This window comes from Zalophus californianus, chromosome 4 (assembly GCF_009762305.2).
Source record: "Zalophus californianus isolate mZalCal1 chromosome 4, mZalCal1.pri.v2, whole genome shotgun sequence".
NCBI classification, from domain to species: Eukaryota; Metazoa; Chordata; class Mammalia; order Carnivora; family Otariidae; genus Zalophus; species Zalophus californianus.
Window position 1 is genome coordinate 4,389,849 of NC_045598.1, and position 24,820 is coordinate 4,414,668.

Genomic DNA, 24,820 nt, shown 5'->3' on the forward strand with positions numbered 1-24,820 from the left:
GATTTGGGGGACATTCCAAAGGGCCTGGGACCCACATTTCACCCATGCCTGGAAATAATCTCCCCTCCCGAGTAAGCAGTGACAGTGCGGACCTTGAGTTAACTGGACATCCACTGGGGCGTGGATATTAACACGACAAAGTGCCAACGTGGATGCACACATTCATTTTATTCTCCGGCTGCTCCCAGCAGAGAGACCAGCCGTGATAGGTAAGTTCTCCTGTGAGGAGGAGCCCGAGGAAGGAAACGTCGGCAGTGCAGACCCCTTCCTAGAAGGGGATAACCCCGAAGTGAAGGGCCCATGTGGGTATTAGGGGGAATTCTCCATGACTGCCTGCTTCCTACAGGTCTCGGGCCGGCCAAGGTGTGGCAGGGTGGAGGCCAGAATGGGTGCTCTTATCTGAGCACACAGCGGTCAGTGGCCAACGAGGCCCCAGGCCAGGGCTCCGACTCTGGAGTGCTGGAATGCTATTGGAGTCCATGCACACATTCCTGACCCCCCACTGCCAAAATGTGCCATGGCATGTATCAAAAGAGAACTTAAAACTATTGATGGTGTAGGAGGAATTTCAAGGCCTTTCTTGAGCTACAAAGACAAGGCTGAGAACCTGTTCCAGGCCATCCTAGCAATGGGGACACGACTGTAATGCACAAAATGTGACAGTTTGGAGGGTCTTGGGGCACTTTTCCCACCCACCTTCCAGCTCCCAGAGAGGAAGCTGGGTAGCTGCCCGTCACCACTGGCCCTCCCAGCCCCCTCCTTTGGCAGCTGGTCAGCTCCACCACTACAGCAGCTCGTACGCATGGGATCATGCTCTTCCTTCTTTTTAGGAGTTGGATGGCGGAGACGGAAAGCCTCCCACTTCTGCCTTCTCAGAAGACAGGACGTCATCTGCACACATAAATCAGAGCGGACGGCTGAACTCGCTGGGCTGGGCAACCCTTGCCTTCCATGTTCTCAGTTCATTACCTTGCCAATTAACAAGGACAAACACGCCCGGCCCGGAGAGCTTCTTCTAGGGCTCGGACTAATTCTGCAAGCGTGGGGCTTGGTGGCCCTTCTGAGACCTGCAAAGCCTCCCTATTCTCACTCTGGGTTGTCAACCCTCCTTTTTGGACAAAGGGGCAGAAAACACTCAGAGAACGGCTCCTGGACAGAGGCTGAGCCAGCCAGGAGGTGGAGGCCCACATCGTGTCGGGACTGAATTCATGCTTTGCCCTCGGGCATGCTGGCGCCTTGCCTGGCCCTCAAGCCACACGCTAGACCCACAGGTCTCTGCCCCTCTGCCCAGCTACAGACCCAGCACCAGGCGGCTTCTCCCAGACTTAGCTCCAGGCTGAATTTCTCCAGCTGAATCATCTGCACAGAAAACCAGGGAGCTCTCAGCCCTGGCCAACTTGCTTCGCCTCCGATGCAGGCCCCCTGGGCGCTATTTTAACGTATGGACTTTGTGGCCATAGTTCGCACTGTTTCCTTGCTGGTGGTTTCTTCCCCGTGGATTTTCCATTCCCAAGTACCCATTTGCTCCTTGGAACGGACTTCGCCTGGTCCTGGCTGCCTTGGTGGGGCCTTCCTCCTTTCCTGGAAGGTAACTCCACGAAGACCCTTGTCTCTGCAATCCCAATGGCCAGCAGCAGCTCCCCGAGGCTGGCCTCCTTGCAAGGAGGAAGGTCTGACAGTTTGGTGGCTTCTCCCTGCCCGACAGACATTCACAGCCCAGAGACCTTCCAAGCCACAGTCTGCTGAGCACCAGGGCTGCGGCATCAGGGCCCGTCACCATGGCAACCCTTGGCTTCCCAGGCCGGCCCAACCCATTGTCTGCCTGGCAGCTCGGCTCAGTTGTTTGCTGACTCCCAAGACTTTGCTTACTCAGCTCCCAGCATTCCCAGATGGACCTGCTGCCCCTCGCCTCCAAGTGGGTTTTTCGGACTGCCCCCCAGCCACCCTCTGCCCCACTCTTCCCCTGGCCAAGCCTTGGAAATCTTTCCACTTAGCAAAGCCTTTCTGAAGAGGCCCCTTACAGGACAGGCGGCCCCTGTATTTATTTTAGCCACCGCTCAGGCTCAGCTGGTCGGCCAAGGCTCGCTCCCTCTGCCGGGCCAGCACAGGGAGAGTGAGGACGGGGCTGCTGAGCACACACTTGCTGAGGCAGCGACGGGCACAGGCCCCAGGCTGGTTCTATTTTTTTTTTTTTTTTTTTTGAGATTTTATTTATTTGACAGAGAGAGACACAGCAAGAGAGGGAACACAAGCAGGGGGAGTAGGAGAGGGAGAAGCAGGCTTCCCGAGGAGCAGGGAGCCCGATGCGGGGCTCGATCCCAGGACCCTGGGATCATGACCTGAACCGAAGGCAGACGCTTAACGACTGAGCCACCCAGGCGCCCCATGCACTTGCAGTTTTTTTTTTTTTTAAGATTTTATTTATTCATTTGCGAGAGAGACAGAGAGAGAAGAAGCAGGGGGAGAGGCAGAGGGAGAGGGAGAAGCAGACTCCCCGCTGAGCCGGGAGCCAGATGCGGGACTCGATCCCAGGACCCTGCGATCATGACCTGAACCAAAGGCAGACATTTAACGACTGAAGCACCCAGGTAGCCCTGGTTCTCCTCTTTTAATTCGAACTTCTCTGACAGCAAAACTCTTCTTTCTAACATACTCTCAAAGATGGTACAGAAAAGACAGCATTTCCTCTTAACTTACATCCTTGGGCCCAAAATAAAACTCCCACCGCACTCAACACTGAAATGGAGGGGCACCTGGGTGGCTCAGTCAGTTGAGCGTCCGACTCCTGGTTTTGGCTCAGCTCATGATCTTGGAGTTGTGGGATGAGTCCTGTGTCGGGCTCCGTGCTCAGCGGGGAGCCTACCTGAGGATTCTCTCCCCCCTCCTCTGGCTCTCCCCTCCCTCACGTTCACACTCTCCCCCGCCCCCACAAAATAAATAAATAAATCTTTTTTTTTTTAAATCCTTTTTTTTATAGATTTTATTTATTTATTTGAGAGAGAGAGAATGAAAGACAGATAGCACGAGAGGGAAGAGGGTCAGAGGGAGAACCAGACTCCCTGCTGAGCAGGGAGCCTGATGTGGGACTCGATCCCGGGACTCCAGGATCATGACCTGAGCTGAAGGCAGTCGCTTAACCAACTGAGCCACCCAGGCGCCCAAATAAATAAATCTTTAAAAGAAGTACTGAAATGGAAAAGAGCACAGGCATTTGCTGAGGTTTCCTGTCTTCCCCGCTCTGGCACCCAGATTCCACCTTCCAATGCTTTATTTTCCCCAAAGTTTTTGCCATAATTTCTCCTAAGTGTTTAAATAACTTCCTGGAATAAAAGAGTCTATTTATATATGTAACAAAATTACACAATTAAATTCATGTTCTCAAAAATATTTAATGATATAGAAGTTCACGAGTTAAGTGAAAAGAGCAGGATAAAAAAGCCACACATGCGGCAGGACACCGATTTTATAGAACACACACACACAACTCAGAGCAACACCAGACAAGACAGCGTCACGGCAAGAACAGTGATTACCTACGTGGTGGCGACTGAAAGTCACTTTCTACATGTGCGAACGGTTCGTACAACTTTAAAAGCAGTTACACAGGGGTTTCTGAAGAACTGCCAGGAACGGGGACTAACGGCAGACCCGGAACTGACCCCCCAGAGCTCTGACAACAGCACACTGGGCTGGAAAATGCTTGAAGGGAACCCTGCCCGAAGGCAGGACGGAAAGGCGGCTGTGGATTTAAACATTTAGTTTCTTCTTCATCCCAATGTGACTGTGAGGAATACAATCTTGGTCCCTGTCTTCTCGGGGTACTGCCCCGCTACATACAGACAAGCCTCGTGTACCCCCGATGACGCAGGCACCCCGAGGAACAGCCACCAGCCCATCTTGAAGACGTCAACAGGCTGAGGTTGAGTGTCTCCCACAAAGTCACAGCGGCTGGCCAGGGCCCCTCAGGATTCCAACTCAGAGCTCTCATACCAAAGCCTATTGCCTTAACCACTATATTGCCACATCCAAACCTGAGGGATAAGACTACCAATTAGACAATTAAAACAAAAAACCACCACCATCTGGCACAAGGAAAGGAACCTGGGCCTGCATCTCGAGGCACTCACACCCCATGGGGCAGAAATCCCAGGTGCGGCGTGGAGGCAGCCACCCGTCCCAGGGGTGCCAGCCCAGGCCTCTCCCAGACTGACGCTCAGACAGTGACGGCACCTGAAGGGCCCACTCAACCATCCTTCTCCCCTTTCCTGTTTCCAGGCCATGCTCTCGAGGGTCCGCCATTTCCTGTCCCCAGGCCCAACAGAGGACAGCTGGGAACTGACCTTTGTTTACAAACTAAAACCCCAGAATCCAAGAATCTTGTCATTTATTTTCACATCTATCTTTCCTATAAAGGAATCTCTTCTAAAGACCTGGCTTTAAAGAACCACAAAATCAGCAACTAGGGTTTCAAGGTCTAAGTCATGTTATTTCTTTTTCTTAAAATAAGCATGGGCTACTTTGGAAATCACACACACACACACATGATTGAGTTTCTGTTAAGAACAACGCAAGTGTAGAACTTACCACCATATTCTGAACCACAGGATGATAGAAATGACAAAAAGCCCCAGCTGCTGACGTCGACAATCACAGGGACAGATATCCAGGGTGGATGGCACGGCTGCGGGTCTGACCAGGGCCCCCTGAGCTGGCCACAGAGCCAACTCTCCAGGATGCCTGAGCCCTCCGGAAACCCCAGGCAGGCTCCCGGGCACGCCTGCCCCCCCGCCCGCCAGACCAATGGCTGGCAGCTCCCTCTAGTGGCAATGCCTGCCTCCTCCATATGCACAGCCCTCAAGAGAGCAGGACATCAGGCCAAAGGCAAGCCTGAATGGAACGGAACGCTGGGGCACCGCTTTCATTCCTCCTGAGACCTGCCGCCCGGGACCGAGAGTGAGTATCGCTGTGAAGACACAGGGAACTAGGGAAGGAGGCAGAACGCTGATGATGGCAGATTGTCAAAATTCTTGGCAAGACCAAGACAGAAAACATGCACAAGGTAAATTTAAATATAAATAAGATGCAACGAAGTTAAACAGTCTCTAGGGAATCAAAACCAACCCTGGGGGGTGGCAGAGTTCCAGGGAGCACGTGTAAGCGTGGGTCTGAGATGCCGAGGGGCCACCAGAAGAAACAGGACAAAAACCAACAGTTTAAATGAACAGAGACGTTAAAACCCACATCTGAATAACCAGCTTTCCACATAATCTGTAGGAAGCTGAATCCACAAGACGAATTTGAAATGCTACCTAAGACTCTCACAGATTTAAATGCACAAATGACGTGACCCCGCCTGATATCCTTGGTTACCCAAATCACTTCTGACCCTGGAGGATCAAGAATTGTGACAACCAGGGAGCAGACGAAGAATAGGTTTCCATCATTTCCCCCAAAGCCATCCGGTAGAACAGCATCATCACCGGCCTCCTGCCCCCGCTTGGAGAAAGCGCTAGGTGGCAGATTCATCTGCACATACAAGTTCCCGTCAAGCCGTAAAGGGCAAGACGGGGCTGTCCAGGCGCTGCTCTGCTGCTCCTTCTTCCAAACAGCCTGGGGTCCGGCGCTGCCCACAGCATGTCCTCGGTCTCAGGTGAGAAGTCAGTTAGGACAGAGCTCATTCTAAAGAGACCACAGGAAAGGTTTCCTGGATTTGAGAGCAATTCTTTCAGCATAAAGTCATCAGATGAAAGAACCCCAAAAAACGAATGGCTCCAGTCCAAACATTTTATCTATGAAACCTTGATCACACTGAAGAGACCAAACGTGATCTTTGAACACTGGACCACGGGAATGAAAGAGTGTGTGGACGGCATCAGATGAGCAGGGGATGAGCATGACCCGTGGCGGTGACTGTCCACAGGCAGACCCTGCTGCTGGGACCTCCTGCCTGTCTGTCATCGTTGGGCGAGGACCAGGGGAGCCCTCACATCCTGTTATGCTCGCGAGCCTGCTGGCCGGCCCTCCTTCCTCTTTGGTAGATTTTTGTGGCCCCAGTTTCCCTATTTTTATTTAGATTCCAACAACCAGGTCTTTGAAGAGCTTTGTGAGGAATCAACAGTGTTCTCTCTGTTTTAATGGTGTACAAACTTCTCCCTGCTGCTTTAACCCTTTAGAAAATAAAACAGTTAAGTATGAAGAAGCATACAGAACACTAGGGCAAAACTCTTAAGTCATGGAGTTTTCAAAAGAGTTAAATTGACTCTAGATTCACGAGTTACAGAGGAAACACTGTTTGCGACATAAGTGCACCATTCCCTGCCATCACCATCAGTCTGACTTCAGGCTGGAGACGGAGTCCAGTTTTCCGGTAAAAGCTCCTTCCCTTACTATGTCAGTATCAGTTTATTTTGCGATAGAGTTTGGGTTTTGGGTGTACTTTCTCTTCACGCGCCTCCTCGGTTTCTCTTGCTCCAATTTTCTCTGATGCTCCAGGAAGTTTAAAGTTATAATCTGTGGTGATGTAAGGTATTGTCCCTTCGAGCCCATGCTGAAACAGAAACATGAAGAGAACGTATGGAAACACCCCAAATCCTGCCAATTAGTTTGCAGCATTTCATTTCTTCCCCAGAAAATACTGTGAAAAGGGAGAGTCTGGGTGAGGTCCTTGCACTCCTAAGACCTCTGGTCTCCCTTCCTGCAGAGGGTCCACTTGACCCGATGGCCCAGGTACAAAGGTGACTGCTGCCCTTCTGTCCAATTCAACCGCACAAACACATCGACCAGCACAAGAGTGGGGGGGGGGGAGGCGTGGGTGCGCCTCTCTCTCGAACAAGTTAAGCAGCTAAGAGGGGAGAACATCCACTGCCTCCCCACGCCACCACACAGATGTCCTCAGCCAACATGACCTTCCCGCGACCTTCTCACAGGTGCATCTACAGACCGGCATCAGGAAGGAGTCATCCTGGGGAGACCACCTCTGTTCTCCCCTCCCATAACCTACTTCTGGGACAATGTCTCTACCACGGGGCTCCTGGCCACGAATGATGGCAATTCATGGCCATGGGCCTCTGAGGCCACCTGGATACTCCATTTGCCTCGTTCAGCCTCTCCAACAAAGTGTGGAGTTCCCGCACAATAACCCGTCCCCATGATGCTCTCTGGCTACCCCCAGGGCTGCCCCTGGGAGTGGCACTCACTTGGCTCTTGAAGACACACTGTGGAATGGAAATGGCTCCGACGAGCAGACAGTTCACATTTCTTAGCTCCTCTGGGGACACAGGAGTGAGGATGTGGTAAAGCCTCTTCTCCATGTCGATCCCTCTACAAATTCCTTGAAGACACAAAACACACACAAATAATCCTTTCTGGAAGGTATTATACCTCCCTACCACTAGGAATTGTAGAATGGCTTTTAAAATAAGAATTTCAATTTCAACTGTGTTTTGCTTTGAAAATATAAAGTTCCAAGAGATGGGAGAACTTGACTACTCTTGGTCAAGACTCGTCAAATCTCCCATCTCTTGGAACCTTTCCTCTTGGTCAGCCGTGAGCAACCAAAGTGGCCAAAGTCCTAGACTGTCTCAAGTAAGGCACACCCAGGCCAGGAAGAAAAGCCACCCCATGCGGAACACGCAAATGACTCAATCTTTCCCCGTCCTCAATTCCTTCTTCATGGTCTGTACCAGGTGACACAGTTTCTGAAGTAGTGCTGTCTAACTCAGAAACGTGTATTTGATTATGTAAGAGTTTTGCTAATTTTCAGTTACATAGGTCCAGCACCCTTCCAGAAACATACCCTGACATTTATTGACCTCAGTGAGCCAGGGGGACAATCATGTGAGGTAGGCTTGGCAAAGGAGGAAGGGCCTAAAGCATGGCCAGGCCAATGGTCCAGGGCCAGAGTGATGGGGGCACCAGGACGTGACATACTCCCATCTGTCCTCAGATCACCCGAAGGTGCCAAGCCCAGCACAGAAACGGTGGTTCTGACTGGCAGAATAAGAAGAGATGAGACAGAGGAATCAGACAGGTTTTGGAAACAAGCTACCACCCCTGCTAGGGGGTTGGATGTGTCGAATGCAGGCAAGGGGGTGCCAAGGTAGACCCAAAGGTCTGGCGTGAACACCAGAGTGAATCTTCCAAGGACTCCTCACAGGCCTGGGAACAGTAGATGGTGCAGGGTGGAGGGGATCTGGGGAGAAAATTAGGACCTCAGTCTTGGACCTAAGTCTCAGATGCCAGTGAGATACCCAAGTGGAGAAGCGAGCTGGGCTTGGAGTTCAGACACACAGTCATGCTACAGAGATCCTGTGGGAAGTCAGCCTAAAGATGGATCGAGGGCCCTAGCAGATGGACAAATGGCCTAGGGAAAACATGTCAAGTGACAAGAAGGCCATGACCAGGCCCTTAGGAATCCTGGCAGGAGAAGCAGAGAAAATGCTGCTTCCTTCCTGCCCACCAGCCCCAGGCACACTGTCTAGAAGCCAGAGGCACTCTGACCACTCCAGCTGAGAGATAGATCCAAGGTCAAGACCAGCCACATACAGTTGGAGAAGGGTACTGATTTCAGTAGGTATGCAGACATGTTTTACTTTCACTCACCAAACCCCAAACAATCACAGATTGGAGTCTGCGCGAGTAGGATGGGACCATTTGCGTATCCTCTGACATCATCCAGGATCTTGCAAAGACCAACCCAGCTGGCATTCACAGCGTATAATATATGGGTAGGAGCGACATCAGCATGAATAATCCGGAGCGCAACTGCATTGAAAGGGACCTGGAAAATAAATGTGCACTTCCCTCTATTAATTCTACTGGAAAGGCTACTTTTAATTTTTAGAAGTTGACTAGGCAGGTAGGTATCTGAAGTTATATTGGCCAAACTACCCACCAAAAAGTATCAAAACAGAAATGCTAACAAACACTGGTCAGTGTTTCACTACTTTAATACAGAGTACCTAAGAAATTCATACAAAGTTCTTCACCAGCCAACACTTGCTAGAAATCCAAACTGATGCCTGGAACTTTCTTATCTGAAGAGACACATTAAGACACAAATCTGAAGATATTCTAAATGCGTTAAAGTCAGGGGGGGACTGAGAAAACCCCACTTGCTGAGAGGTCTCCTAATGTCAGAAAGCAAACCTCCATTCAGTGAGAAAAAGCTTCCATCTATTCTCTATGTAACATACTAAATTAAGAAAAATGGATTGAACTCCAGGAGCACAAGGTAAATACAGTGGAGCCTTGAACAACACAGGGGGTAGAGGCACTGACCTCCCCACCCCATGCAGTCAAAGATCAACAAATAACTTCTGACCACCCCCCCAAAAAAACTTAACTCCTAAGAGCCTCCTGTCGATCAGAAGCCTTCCCGATAACATAACAGCCGATTAACACATACTTTGTGTGTTGAGTGTATTATATACTATATTCTCATGACAAAGTGGGCTGGAGAAAAAAAATGTTATTTAAAAAATTACAGGGAAGAATACATTTACAACACTGGACTGACTGTATTCATCAAAAAAACTCTGCATATAAGTGGACCCGTGCAATTAAAACTGGTGTTGTTTAAATGTCAACTGTAACTACCCTTAATGTGTAACTCTCTGGGTAATTCCCGATTTGTAAAGTACAAAAGTATTCTATTATACTGTTTAGATTCCAAAACCAAATTTGAAATAGTAAAAGGCAGATGCAATTACTGGTAGATAAGCTTCAAGTTCCATTGTAGAGCATCTCTGAGTAAATGACCCCCTTGACCAAAACTTCATTCAACTAACTGCCTGAGATTCTCCAGGAGAGAAGATCTCACCATCAGGCCTGGGAGACACATCCTTGTTGGCCAGCCCCACTGCTCCTGCCTCAGGAGTGCCTCCGGAGTGTGACCTCAGGCCAGGGTCTCTACCCGCCTGTGCCCGTCTCCAAAGCTGTAAACAGGGAATGAAAGAGCCTCTCCCTCACTGGGCTGCCACAAATCCATCGAGCTGTTCCATCTCAAGTGCTTAGCAGAACGCCCAGCACACAGGGAGTGCTTAGTATGGATGGCACAGGGTGAATACTCTGGGCTCCAGTCCCAGCCCAAACTTTTACTAGCCACCTCAGGCAAGCTGACTCAGTGTCCCTGACCTCAGTTCTAGCATCTCTAAAATGGGGTAATAATAAAACCATTGTGAGTAAAGAAGTTAACAGGCTCAGAAAAGAGCACAGCAGAGGGTAAGCATTTAGGAAATGCCACCTATTGCTATTTTAATCTTTTGTCATCTGGAATTCTAATATCATGGTGGTTTCTTCCCAAAATAATTCTAAGGAGCTAGGATTCCAAGATGCAAATACTCTGGTGCTAGAATCCTTTTTTTTTTTTTTTTTTTTTAAAGATTCTATTTAGGGGCGCCTGGGTGGCTCAGTCGTTAAGCATCTGCCTTCGGCTCAGGTCATGATCCCGGGGTCCTGGGATTGAGCCCTGCGTCGGGCTCTCTGCTCAGCGGGGAGCCTGCTTCTCCCTCCCCCGCTCCCCCTGCTTGTGCTCCCTCTCTGTGTCTCTGTCAAATAAATAAATAAAATCTTTAAAAAAAAAAGATTTTATATTATTTGAGAGAGAAAGAGTGAGAGAGCACAAGAAGGGGGAGCGGGAGAGGGAGTAGAAGAAGCAGGTTCCCTGCTGAGCAGGGAGCCCAACACGGGGCTCAATCCCAGGACCCCGGGATCATGACCTGAGCCGAAGGCAGATGCTTAACGACTGAGCCACCCAGGGGCCCCTAGAATCCACTTTTGACAATAGTATGAAATGCTTTCAAGAGTGGTCTCTGGGGGGCGCAATCGGTAAAGTGTCTGACTCTTGATCTCAACTCAGGTCATGATCTCAGGGTCGTGAATTCGAGCCCGGCACTGGGTTTGCACGCTGGTCATGGAGGCTACATCTAAAAAAAATAACAACAACAAAAAAAAGAGTGGTCCCCAGATGCCAGGAACCACTGCGAACACTCACTGAACCCATACAACCATCCTCTGAGGTCTGGCACAGCCTCCTTTCTCCAGGTAAGACGTGGACTCACACACAGCTAAACAGTGGGAGCGCTGGAGCTGGACTGCCTGGTGCCACCTCTGGGATCAGGCAGAACATTCTTAACCAGCACGGAAGCACAGTCGTGCCCAACACAGGATAGCAGCTAAGAACATGGACTCTCAAGCTAGATTACTCGACCTCCCATCTGTAAACTGAGGCAGTTACAGAACCTATGCCACAGGGCCGTTCTAAGGATAAAATGAGTGAAGCATCACAAAGTGGCTGGAGAACACACACAGGAAGCCCCACGAGGCCTCGTTACATCCACAGAGAATCCCTCATCCAAAGTGAGGTTACCTGATAGGGTGTGAGACCGTGTAAAGGACAAAGTGGTTTTGGCACTGGAGGCTGCAGCTGGCCGAGGTAACCTAGTACCGCCAAATCTCGAAGAACTTTGTTATGCGACTCTCTGCAAAGTAAATCAGAACGAAGTAGAGATTTAACCTCAGAAACAGAGTCCATTGGTCATTACACAGGTTACGTGTAGAGAGATCACACATTCCCACCTTAACATCTGCAGACCCTTTCTCTAAACCCACTGGAGCAACATGACATGTAAAGACTCTCCTTCAATAAAAGCTCTTGGCAACCAGAGCTGAATGCCACCTCTGGATACGGGTCTTCCTCGATTTACAACGGGGTTCCATCTTCATTCACCCACGAAAAGGGGAAAATATCAGACATTGAAAACGCCTTTAAGACACCTCACCTACCAGGGGAGCCTGGATGACTCAGTCATTGAGTGTCTGCCTTCGGCTCAGGTCATGATCCTGGGGTCCCGGGAATCAAGCCCCGCATCAGGCTCCCTGCTTAGCGGGAAGCCTGCTTCTCCCTCTCCCACTCCCCCTGCTTGTGTTCCCTCTCTCGTTGTGTCTCTTTGTCAAATAAGAAAAAGAAAAAAAGACACCTCGCCTACGGCACATCACAACTTACCCTCGCCTACTTTAAACGTGCTCAGGACACTCACATTAGCCTCCAGCCTGGCAGAATCACCTAACACAGAGCCTACGCTGCATGGGCAGAGAATGGCGTCTGTACTGCGGCTCACCCTCCAGGCTGACCTGAAGCTCAGCATCAGGACAGAAGGTCATACGGCATCATGCTTGCCCAGGAAAAGACCAAAATTCAAAGTACAGTTTCTACCGAACATGTATTTGCTTTAATACCAACATAAAGTGGGAAAATTGAAAGTCACACCATCTTAAGTCAGAGGTTGTCTGTGTTTCCATTGGGACAATAACAGCTCAGAAAAGAACAGATTCTCCTTCATGAACATAGGGCTGTGAGACAGATTTGAAAACTTGTGGAAGACTTAATTCCTTTTAAGGAATTGAGGGCAGAAGGCCTTGTTGAACTGCACAGAACTTCATCCTCCAGCCATGACAGTTTAATTACCTGTTTCTCGGAGTTTTCCTAAACGCAAAGTCCGACTGGACGCATATCAGCTTATGTCCAGTGAACACAACTGGACTCTCCTTTTCTTCGTCAGCGAATTCCAAACTCTCTGTAAACTCTGCCAGTTGGAAACCTCTGTCTCTGACTCTGGACTTGCTCTTGGTGTACAGGCCGTCCATATCATCCACATAGTCAGGGGTCAGGTTCGGCATGTATTTGCTCCGGCCAGAACTGAACTGCACGACGTGGCTGGGAGACAGCAACCGGATGAGATCGATGAGAAGCAAAAGCCCTTTGTCTGTGAGGGGGAGGACACGGGCAGTTGGTGAGCTACTAAAACCGTGACACACTCCTATAAGAACATGGCACAGCTGTTCTGAGACAAAGAAAGGATCCCTAAGAAGAAATCTCCTAGGGCGCCTGGGTGGCTCAGTTGGTTAAGCGACTGCCTTCGGCTCAGGTCATGATCCTGGAGTCCCGGGATCGAGTCCTGCATTGGGCTCCCTGCTCAGCAGGGAGTCTGCTTCTCCCTCTGACCCTCCCCTGTCTCATGCTCTATCTCATTCTCTCTCTCAAATAAATAAATAAAATCTTAAAAAAAAAAAAGAAAGAAAGAAATCTCCTAAAAACTGGGCTCCAGCGTTACTGCCTGAAGCCAAAAGCTTATTCACATGGCCCCACCTTTTTGGCCAGATGTGCCTTCCCAGGCTTACCTGACACCCAGCCCATTGTGTTGATGATGAGAGGGGACTCTCTCTTGTAGGAGCTGAACACGTACTTTATTATCTCAATATAATTTTCACAGTTGTTTTTACAAGCAGGTTTCCCATAATATACCATTTTCTGTGGTGTCCTCTGGTGGGTGAAAGGTGGTCCTAGGAAGATAAAGGTAAGAGTTTGAATCTGTGACTATTTAAAAGGAGTGAGGGTTTTTCTTCGGCCATCACCAGTGACAAGGATCCTTAGGAAATCAAAGACCGTCCTACCAGACCATTCTACCACTAGGAATAGTTGTATCCCGTTTTCAGAAATCCAAGCTTTCCGGGCGCCTGGGCGGCTCAGTCACTTGAGCGTCTGCCTTCTGCTCAGGTCATGATCCCAGCGTCCTGGGATCGAGCCCCGCATCGGGCTTCCCTGCTCAGTGGGGAGTCTGCTTCTCCCTCTGCCTCGCTTCCCTGCTCATGCTCTCTCTCTCTTAAATAAAATCTTAAAAAAAAAAAAAAAAGAAATCTAAGCTTTCAACTTCATACAAAGACATGCTCATTTTTACATAGAGTTAATCCCAATTCTGTCCTAATATGACCATTCACTCAACAAACATTTACTGAGCACCTGTAACACTCTGAGCATTGTTCTAGATACTTAGGATACACCTGTGAACAAAGCAACACCCATCCTTACAGGGTTGACGTTCTAATGAAAGGACAAATAAGAACAAGGGCAATCACTTGCTGGAATCTAGCACTTACTATGTCCCATGTACTTCACATTAGTCTCTGATGTTCATAAAAACCCTATGAGGTAGGTAGTATTACTATCTCCATTTTTAACTTGATCAAGGTCACAGAGTGAGTAAATATCAGCTGGGCTTGAACTCAGGTGAGCCAGCTCCAGGGCAGACGCTCCTAACTGCAGTACCGGTCTGTCAAGCCTGAGCCAACTCCCCTCTCTGGTTGGGGCTGGGAACTCACTCAGCAGGCTGGTGACCAAGACCACATGCCAACAGTCGGCAGGGTGAGGGCCTTGGTTAATGTGGTTGGTGCAAGGCCACCTGGGACAGGGCTGGCGAGGCTCCCCTCAAGGGTGGGGTATGGGGATTTGGGGCAGCCCACAGCTGAGGAAGTGGCCTGCAAAGCAGAGGGATTGAACAAATACAAAGGGACTGAGTAAATATGTAAATACATGGAGAATAATCATAGCCACGGTTCTTATCATCAGAGATGAAACTTATAAATATGGAAGGGGAAAGGCTAACTAGAATAAACCCGGGCTGTCAGACTGGAATCGGAATGATAGCAATAAACTCATGGCTCTTAATACATAGGGAACATACAAACAAGGAGATATAGATGCAGTGTGTATACACACGTATGTGCATGTATGGATCTAAGCATGCGTATATTTCCTAGCTCTGTCCACCGAGGGGGGCCCACAAGCAGTCACACCCCAGAAGAAATAACACACTTCGTTACAGGCAGAGTGGAAAACGCTGGCAAACACTTATCTTAACCAAATGATCAGAGTTAACCTCTCTGGTAACAGGGCAAACTGACAGCTTGTTGATATGATGCACTGAGAACAGAGCACCACATCTCAATCAAACCACAGGGACATTTGATAAATGTACTCTTCCAAACTGCCAAGGTCATAAAAGATAAGAAAAGCTGGACGGAATGCTCCAGACTGGAGAAGACTAAAGATTTGCAAATACACACTGGGCCCCGGCAGGTGGCTGGAGGACAGAAGAGGGAACAGTACCACGGCCGAACTGCTACCCTGACTCGGTGGCCGCATTATGACTACGTATCATAATGTGTCCTTGTCTGGGGAAACACCTGCTGAAATATTAAGGGGTGAAAAAGGAAAAGAAAAGTAAATGGACTAGGGAAAATGTAAAAGAAGAGAAGGAACAATGAAACCAGCTAGAAAGCAAAATCTAAACAGTTTTGATAAAACTGTAAAAACAGTATGAATGCCCTACTTATTTTTGTCAAAAAGTCTGTTAAATCCACAACGAATCCAGCAACCTGATCTATCATCTGCTTAAAAGTCAACTAAACAAAAATCAGACAAGTATCTCGACAGACGCAGAAAAAGCACTTGACAAAGTCCAACACTTTCATGATACAAACATTCCACACACTAGAAACAGAAGGCAGCTTCTTTAGCCTGACGATGGGAATGACAAAAACCTGCAAATGACAGCATACTTCTGGTGAAGAACATTCCCTCTAAGGTGAGGAACAAGAAAGGGATGTTTTCTTCTATTCAGCACTGCACTGAAGGTTCTAGCCTGAGAGCGCTAGGAGACAAGAAAAAGAAATCAAAGGCATCCAGACTGGAAAGGAAGGGTGAAACTATTTCTATTCACAGACGACGATCTTCTAACTAGAAAATACCAAAATATCCACAAGAAACCTATTAGAGCTAATATGGGAATTCAGCAAAGTTGCAGGTTACACAGTCAATACACAAAAATCATGTGTGTTTCTATACACCAATAGTGAACAATTTGTAAAAGAAATTAGGAAAGCAATTCCATTTATGGTAATAAGTGAAAGAATCCAACCCTTAGGAACCAATCTAACCAAGTGAAAGACTTACACATTGAAAACCACAAAATATTGCTGGAAGAGGGCGCCTGGGTGGCTCAGTCATTAAGTGTCTGCCTTCGGCTCAGGTCATGATCCCAGGGTCCTGGGATCGAGCCCCATATCGGGCTCCCTGCTCCACAGGAAGCCTGCTTCTCCCTCTCCCACTCCCCCTGTTTGTGTTCCTGCTCTCTCTGTCAAATAAATAAATAAAATCTTAAAAAAAATAAAAGTGTCTGCCTTCAGCTCGGTCATGACCCCAGGGTCCTCAGATCGGGTCCTGCATCGGGCTCCCTGCTCAATGGAGGGAGGCCTCTGCCTCCCTCTCTGTCTCTCACGAATAAATAAATAAAATCTTAAAAAAAATTGCTGGAAAAAATTTAAAGACTTAAGAAACTGGAAAGACATCCTGTGTTCATGTATAGGAAGATTTATCATTATTGAGATGTCAGTGTCACCCAAAGTGAGCTATACACATTCAATCAATGCAATCCCTACCAAAATTCAACAGCCTTTTCCGCAGAAATGTAAAAGCTGATCCTCAGATTCATACAGCATTGCAAGGGTACCAAATGGCCAAAACCATTTTGAAAAAGAATGAAGTTGGGAGGATTCACATTCCTCCATTAGCACAGAACTGGCATAAAGACAGATATATAGGCCAATGAAATAAAAGGCAGGGCCCAGAAATAGGCCCTCATATATATGATCAAGTGCTTTTCCACAAGGGTGCCAAAACCATTCCACGGGGGAAAGGACAGTCTTCAACAAATGATAATTGGCAAACTAGACATCCACATGCAAAAAAATGATGTTGGATGCTTTCCCTATATCATATACAAAAATTAATTCAGAATGGACCAAAGACTTAAATGTAAGAGCTAAAACTTACAAAATTCCAAGAACATTAGAAAAAAAAGTTTTTTTTTAAAGATTTTATTTATTTGACAGAGAGAGACACAGCGAGAGAGGGAACACAAGCAGGGGGAGTGGGAAAGGGAGAAGCAGGCTTCCCGCTGAGCAGGGAGCCCGATGCGGGGCTCGATCCCAGGACCCTGGGATCATGGACCTGAGCCGAAAGCAGACACTTAACGACTGAGCCACCCAGGCGCCCCTAGAAAAAATCTTTACATTGGACTTAGCAACATTGTGAATATGACATCAAGAGAATGTCAACAAAAGAAAAAATAAACTGGAAAAAAAAGGAAACTGGATTTCATAAAAATTAAGAACTTTTGTGTATCAAAGGACACCATCAAGAAAACAGAAAGAAAACTTAAAAGACGGGAAAAAATGTTTGCAAATTGTTTATCTGATAAGAGATTAACACTCAGAACATATACAAAGAACTCCTAAAACTCAGTAACAATGCAATTCAAAAATGGGTGAAGGACTTCACAGACATTTCTCCAAAGATCTACAAAAGGCCAACAAGCACAGAAACAGAGGCTCAACATCATCAGCCATCAGGGAAATGGCAAATCAAAGCCACAGTGAGTTATCAGGGCACATGTGACAGGATGGCTGTGATTAAGATGATAAGATGTGGAGAAGCGAGAGCCCCTGAGGATGGGGATGCAAAATGCAGCCACTGTAAAAAAAACAGGCTGGCGGTTTCTCAAAAGGTTAAACATGGCGTTACCACACGACCCAGCAATTCCCCTCCGAGTGTCCATCTGAAAAAACTAAAAGCAGGGACCTGCACAGGTATTTGTATGCTGATGTTCACAGCAGCACTATTCCCAGAAGCCAGGAAGTGGCAACAATCCCACTGTCCATCAACAGCTGAACGCATCAACAAAATGTGATCCATGTATACAATGGAATGATACTCACCCACAAAAAGGAAATGAATTTTGATTATCTGCTACAATATGGACTATCTTAAAACACTTATGTTTGGAGGGTGCCAGGAATGGGGGAAATTAGGTGATGGGGATGAAGGAGGGCATTGTTGTGATGAGCACTGGGTGACGCATGGAAGTGTTGAATCACTGTACTGTACATCTGAAACTAAAATAACACTGTTAACTGGATTGAAATAAAAACAAAAAAATAAGCAAAAAGAAGAAAAATCATTATGATTAGAAAAAAAAACAAAACAGGCACAAGGACAAATAGTGTCTCCACTTACATGAGGTATGTGGAGTAGGCAAAGTCACAGGGGCAGAGACTGGGACAGAGGTTAGCAGGGGCTGGAAGGAGAGGAGGAGGGGCAAGTGTTCTTTAATGGGGCCACCATCACGGTTTGGAATGATGAAAAAGTTTCGGATACAGACAGTGGTGAAGGGTAGAGAACACTGTGAATGCACTTAATGTCACTGAATTGTACACCTATCAACAGTTAAAAGAGTAAATATCATGTTGTGCATATTTTACCATAAAAAAAAAAAAAGCAACATGGGACTTTGGTCTGGAGTCTGAACCAGAAAAAGTACATTAGAAGGCTAACTAGTGAATTTTGAATAAAATCCATGGATTGGCTAATGGTATCATGTCAATGTAATTTCTTGGGGTACATCATTATACGGTTCGTTTTTTTTAAGATTTTATTTATATTTATTCGTTTGACAGAGACAGTGAGAGAGAGAGAGCACAAGCAGGGGGAGCAGCAGAGGGAGAGGAAGAAGCAGGTTCTCCACTGCAGGGAGCCCGATGCGGGACTCGATCCCAGAGCTGCATGCTCCACCAACTGAGCCAGCCAGACGCCCCTTACATTTTTTTAGCTTTTTGTAAGATCATTATATTTGAGTTTTATAAAACCAAGACATCAAAGAAATGTGTAATACATACCTAGAACTGGTTCTGTAATATTAAGTAAAGAAATGCAACCTGGAGGCGTAAATTCTGTCTGTCCCAGATCACATTCCAAATAGTCAACGCAGGAAATACTGAAAATTTGAAAGGAATAAGGAAAATCTCAACTACCTTTACTCTGTCAAAAGAATAAATCAGATCTTACAGACTTTATGCAATACACAGGCACAATCTACCCTATGCGGCCTTTTACGTAGAATGCTCCAAAGATGGCAATCAACATAAAAAAAAAAGTAAAAAGAAAATGTGATGCAGGCATGGTCACAGTACCCATTCGTAATATGGATACAACTTTGTCTTTCCTAAAATCTGATTTTTAAAACACAACAGAATTGCTCCCTACTCTGAACCGCTGGGTATGGACAAACAGATTCTGACACCAAGTGACTCCTCTTGCACACTCACCGATAAGCACGGTCAGTTCACCCCGAGAGGCCGATGTGCCTCACTCCAAAACACAGCCTAACAGAGAGTGCCGTCACTCCGCTGAGTGGCTTTGCACAGACGTGTAGATAATCCCTACTGAGAAGTCAAGATGCATTCCCATCTAGTTTCTTAAATCAAAAATCCTATTTCATGACCCTAATCTGATAACGTATCTAAACAAAAATAAAAACACTCTTACCTATTTAACAACTGGTTAATGAGGTACCTATTAAATGTTGACTTTCCAACGTCCTGAGAGCCACAAACCAGAATGACAGGGCAGCCGTCTACTTCTTCTGGAGGTAAAACAAACATTGAAACCTCAAATTAGCCACCTTCGTTAGGGCTCTACCTGTAAATTGTGATCCTCTGAGGCCCTGGGGGATGAATGCTCCCTTTACCACCAGGTATCACTCACCACAGGACACGGTGACCAACTCCTCCATGGCCGACAAGGCACTCTCTGTCAAACGAAGACCGTTTTTCTTCTTCTCTCTTCTAATGCCAACAGACCTCAGGGCTACATGTTCAGAGTTAATCTGGAAGGTTGGACTCTGAAATGAACAATTTAAGTTTTAAGAAAACATGAACACAAGTGCACGTCTCTTCCTCCAGTTTTAAATTAGTAAGCCTCAAACAGTCGTGAGCTATGAAAGGTAGATCTGAGCCCACCCTCTCACCCCCACAGCCATCCCTTCAGTGAGCCTCATCAGCTACTCCTTCAGTTGTCCGTACCTGTCCTCCTGGCTCACATTCACTTCCAAGCTGCCATCACCTCTGCAGGAGACCCCGCAGGAAAGGAAAACGTGTGCGAGTTTAAAAAGCGATTGCCACAATAACAATTCAAAAGAGACCACAGCTGTTGAACAGGTTGGTGCTTTAGAACAAAATCAAGGCTGTCTCCAAAGACATAAAGTAAAAAGACAACGAACCCATGCAGACCGGGCTGAAAGAACGTGGAAAACAGGCCCACTAAGCCCGCGGGTGCTCTGCAGAAGTACCAGGAAGCCACCGGCCAACCCAAGGAATGGAGGAGCAGGCCCTTGCTGCAGCGGATGGGGCTCCAAGGGAACAAGGTCTCCGTGGTGAAGAGAATCAATGAAGAGACCCATCCATGATCACCTCCTCATTCAATTCATCAACCCCAGGATAAAAACATCATAAAAGGAACAAGAATCAGTCTGGCGTGTGACTTCCTATCAGCAACTATGGATTCTAGAAAACAGTGGAGCAAGGCCTTCAAGGTTTCGAGGAAAAAAACTCTATACTGTGCTCAACTATCAATCATGGAGGGCAAAATAAGAGTATCTTATAAAATGAGATCATATAAAGTTCACTATCTGCCTTGTATGAAAAAATAACTCTAGAACGTATAAAAACACAGTGGGGGAGGGAAGGTACCCAAGAAGGAGCATAAGGAATATAAAGAGTGGTGGTGAAGTCCCAGAAAAAAAAAAAAATAAAGCTAAAAATGAATGAAAACAGTATTAACGTGTTTGGAACCTTCACTTGCAAGAGGCAAAGGCTTGGTGACACAGGTTTCCCATTTCCTTCTCCATGGCCCTCATCCAGCTACTGGGTCTGCACCAGACCTGTGCTCTTTGTCCAGCTCCTCTGAAGACTTCCTGATCATACTCACCTGGTTTTTCTCCAACATCAGTGACCCCTACTTCTCAGTCTCTACTGCTCCCTCATCCAGACCTCTTCTTGGTAGTGCCGAAGGGCCGTGACTTTGAACCCCCTTGTTTTTCCCTATCAACTCCCTTGGTGTTATTATCCCACCTCTCGGCCTTTGGGCCATTCTGCTGAAATTCCAACAGAATTCCAACATTCCAACGGAATGTCTAACAGGCAGGTCAAGGTGAACATTTAAATCTGCTCCTCCCACGGTGCCCCCATCTCAGTAACGCCCTGCACCCAAAAGCATGTATTCCTTGGTTCTTCCCCACACCTCACATCCACAAGCCTGATAATCCTGCAGATCAGGCTCAATTTATGGCTCGTGGGGGACAATTATAGCAACAGAACTTGACTTTAAGAAAGTAATAACACAGCAAAAATTTGGAGGCAAGAAAGAGAGAGATGGGAGAAATTATAAGTAAAGTATATTCATACAGGAAATTTATACTATCTCAAGTTAATAAATCAAGATAAAAAGATAACCATTTAAAAAATTCCAACAGGCGGGGCACCTGGCTGGCTCAGTCTGTAGAGCATGGAACTCTTGATCTTCGGGTCGTGAGTTCAAGCCCCACGCTGAGGGGTAGATTGTACTTAAAATTAAAAAAAAAAAAAATCTTTGGAAAAAACATAAATAAATAAAGTAAAATTTCCAAAAGGCATTTGATCACCTACAATATGAAAGGATGGCTTTCACTGGGCAATAAAACGAGGAAGGGGAGACAATATTTTTCATGATACGCCTTTCTATGCTATTTTACTGCACACACAGATGACGTTGTGTACAACCTACAACACGACAGACTGATTTTCCAAGGGAGCATCCTACAGCCAGCTGACGTGTGACTGTTCTGGTGAAAATAATTAGCACAGCTCCAAATGAAAACTAGTCCTACCTCTTGTACGAAAACGTAAGATAAACCTGGATGGCTAACTAAGAAGTTCACAGTGGGGGTTTTCAGTTGTTCTAGCATCACAATGGAACAGAGAGGAGAAAAATTCTTCATCAACCAACATCTGTCATCTGTAAAGAGAAAAACAAACTACCTTAGAAATAGCAACTCCATTAAATTCTACACTATTTAGGACTACCTTCTTTTCGGCTGAACTGTCAACTTTTTGAGAGCAGGAATTATGTCCAAGAGCCTTCTTTAGGAAACCATACTGCATATCAGGAACACACCTGGATGGAGAAGTCAATCCAGGTTTGCTTTTGCTACACAATATAGCTGTGTGGTCTTAGGCCATTTTTCTCATCTGTAAAATGGTGAAAACAAGTTCCACTCAAGTTTCACTTTAAATAGACACAGAAAAGTGTGTAATGTCTAGGCAATAGGAAGGACCTAAAAATAGCAGCCTTATTATAGTACACCCTCAGTAAATTATCCAGTTACTTTTCTTACCCCGATTAAGATGAGATCTGAGCAAAGCTCGGGCTTCCCTTTTCATCTCCTTCTTGCTTTTCTCAGGCATGGAATAATGAACTGCATTGATAGTCAATCGAGAGTGGGTGTAGGCAGAAAAGACATCTTGGGGAGGCTGGCCTTGGCTGATGGTAAAACCAAACACCTGCACTTGGCCATAGAGGCAAGTCACACGACAGATCCCACTAAAAGTAAAACCCTAGCAAGGAAGAACAAAGAAAGGAAAACATAACATTACTAATTCTGTTACTAGAGACTGAAATTTTCTAAACTTTTTTTAACTAAACTCTATGCTGGAGATGGGACTGGAAGTGACAACTTGAGATCAAGAGCAGCACGCTCCACCCACTGAGCCAGCCAGGCACCCCCCCTTTTTTTTTTTAGTTTTCTAAAATCTTAATTGCTATTCACATATCGAAGGGGAGGGGATTTCCAAGTAACAATACATTGTACTAGGTGACCATCAGGTACTTAATACCTCTAACCTAATTTCATATCCCAGGACAGTTACAGAGATGGCTGGTGTATCCGGACACATGAACAACAAGGGGGGGGGGGCCCACGAACTGGGCTCTGCTGTTCTCACGGATCCCTATCTCTACCAAGGCCCCCTGCCAGCCAAGTGTCTCCCATTCTTGGGTTTTCACTTTCCTCTCGCACTGGAGGAAATCCAATGCAAGCAAGGGAAGAGCAAAGGACCTGCAATTAGGCTGCCTGGATTTGAACATAGCCCTGCCTCTACTGAGTACCTTCTATCAAGTTACCTAAGCTATAGCTCAGTTTCTTCGTAAATTTTCGGAAATAACGGTAATGACTCCATAGACAGCTAACAGTATTAAAAGGGCTCGTAAACCTCACTCAGAACATAGAGCCTGGCACTTTCTAAGCACCCAGTAAATGTGACCTTGTAGTATTATTTACTATTATTGAAGTCCCTCTCAGCTCTGAAGACCTAGAGTCCCACAACAGGGTCCTAGCTACCCCTGCTCAGTACCACCGCCAGGAGGAATGCGCTCCACCTGCGGCCGGAGAACCTGCAGATGGGGCAAGGTCTTCTCCCAGCCCGCAAGTCCTGGCGCTGCCGCTCCTCCGGCGGGACCCACCTGCTCGAGCGGCAGCAGCACCAACGCGCGGCCCGGGCCGGCCGGCCGCACCGGCGGGATGGGGAGGCTCGCGGGGCCACTCGGGGCGGGGGCTGCGGCCGGAGCCGGGCTCGGGGCCGCGGTCTTGGGCCTCCGGGTCGCAGCGCGCGACACCAGGCAGCCGCTCTCCCGCCAGTCCGCGCCGGCTGCCTGGGCTTGCAGCAGCCGCCGCCGGAGCCGCCTCCGGCCGCACCAGCGCAAAGTCCCGAGCCGGCGGCGGGGCCGGCGGCTGAGAACGAGCTGTGTCCGAGTTTTGCGGGCACGGAGCCACGTGGAGCGAAAAGGACCCCGCTTGAGCAGCAACTGCGAATCCGCCATGCTGGCCACTGGCGCCAGCCGCGCGAGAATCTCGCGAGATCCACTCGCTCCGCCCCGCGGCCCGTCGAGAGGCTGAAAGAAGTGGCCTGGGTGCCGCGAGCGCCCTCTGCCGGCGGCCCCAGCAGTGCACCTGGGCCTCCGCCGGCCCCTCGGAGGCTCCCGCCGGCCTGGGGGCTTCAGGGGCAGCAGCCTTGGCCACACCCCACCGGGCCGTCCCTCCGAGGGCTTCATTTACATTATGCAAAAGCCCCACCCCGGCCAGATACCCGGCTTTGAGTCCTGGGCCGCCTCTCCGGAAATCTACTTGGAATTTTTCTTGCAGAAAAAGAACCGGGATTGGCAGTTTAAGCAAAACCGGTCTATTTGCATACTGTGTTTGCATGCAGTTGTCTTTGGGCTGAGGGGAGCCACCCTGGATAACAAGGCAAACCCACAATGATTCACTCAAACTTTCAGTGTCCGAAAACTAAGGCTGGGAGGAGGTCAACTCAAAGCCATGTCTCATTTGGCAAACTGAGGCCCGGGTAAAAGGCTCCAAAACCCGGAGCCCCTCCACATTCTGTCCCCCAAAGAAGCTGTGTCCCTGCCTCCTTCCTCTGACCATCATCTCCCAAATGCCAGAGCTCCCTTTCTTTCTTTTTCTTTTTTTCTTTCTTTCTTTCTTTTTTTTTCTTTCTTTCTTTCTTTTTCTTTCTTTCTTTTCTTTCTTTCTTTCTTTCCTTTCTTTTTCTTTCTTTCTTTCTTCCTTCCTTTTTCTTTCTTTCTTTCTTTCTTTTTCTTTCTTTTTCTTTCTTTCTTTCTTTCTTTCTTTCTTTCTTTCTTTCTTTCTTTCTTTCTCTCTCTCTTTCTTTCTTTCTTTCCTTTCTTCCTTTCTTCCTTTTTTCCTTTCTTCCTTTCTTCCTTTCTTTCTCTCTCTCTCTCTCTTTCTTTCTACAGATTCCATGCCCAAAGTGTAGCCCAGCGTGGGGCTTTAACTCAAGACCCTGAGATCAAGACCTGCGCCAAGATCCAGATTCAGTTGTTTAACCCACTGAGCCAGCCAGGTGCCCCTGGGGCTCCCTTTCTGAGCCAGGTGAAGTCACAGGCACCAGAGCAAGGACAGAAGCCACAACCATGCAGGGGGGGGTCAGCGGCTGCCACCTGGTTTGCATCTGTGCCTTCCCCCTGCCCAGTTCCTGAGTAGGACCACAGGCCCAGAAGGTCAAGGCAAGCAGCCTGGTTCCTACAACTGGGTTT

The 24,820-nt window shown here is 47.6% G+C and overlaps 1 protein-coding gene across 3 annotated transcripts; it reads right to left on the reverse strand.

The window, feature by feature from the left end:
- Positions 1–3,101: 3,101 nt before the first annotated feature.
- On the reverse strand, positions 3,102–23,592 carry NOL9 (nucleolar protein 9). Of its 3 annotated transcripts, none has more exons than XM_027607245.2 (12): positions 23,228–23,592; positions 22,104–22,323; positions 21,597–21,724; positions 19,439–19,574; positions 19,220–19,313; positions 18,571–18,668; positions 13,180–13,341; positions 12,467–12,764; positions 11,369–11,480; positions 8,602–8,779; positions 7,197–7,330; positions 3,102–6,547 (listed from the first exon to the last, which is right to left on the reverse strand). In XM_027607245.2, exons 1-12 carry the CDS (start codon positions 23,582–23,584, stop codon positions 6,398–6,400), a joined length of 2,067 nt encoding a protein of 688 aa, XP_027463046.1. In that variant the 5' UTR covers positions 23,585–23,592; the 3' UTR covers positions 3,102–6,397. The 3 variants fall into 3 exon arrangements, 2 of the variants coding, with proteins under 2 accessions (XP_027463046.1, XP_027463045.1); XM_027607244.2 differs by having other exon boundaries at positions 19,220–19,316; XR_003522460.2 differs by lacking the exon at positions 8,602–8,779 and having other exon boundaries at positions 19,220–19,316.
- Between the last annotated feature and the right edge of the window lie 1,228 nt (positions 23,593–24,820).

Coding starts and splice junctions, on each gene's coding strand:
- NOL9 (XM_027607244.2), bottom strand. CDS start 23,584: ATGGCGGATTCGCAGTTGCTGCTCAAGCGGGGTCCTTTTCGCTCCACG. Junction 22,324..23,227: donor TGCTGCTGCCGCTCGAGCAG/GTGGGTCCCGCC, acceptor CTTCCTTGCTAG/GGTTTTACTTTTAGTGGGAT. Junction 8,780..11,368: donor ACGGTCTCACACCCTATCAG/GTAACCTCACTT, acceptor TTTATTTTCCAG/GTCCCTTTCAATGCAGTTGC.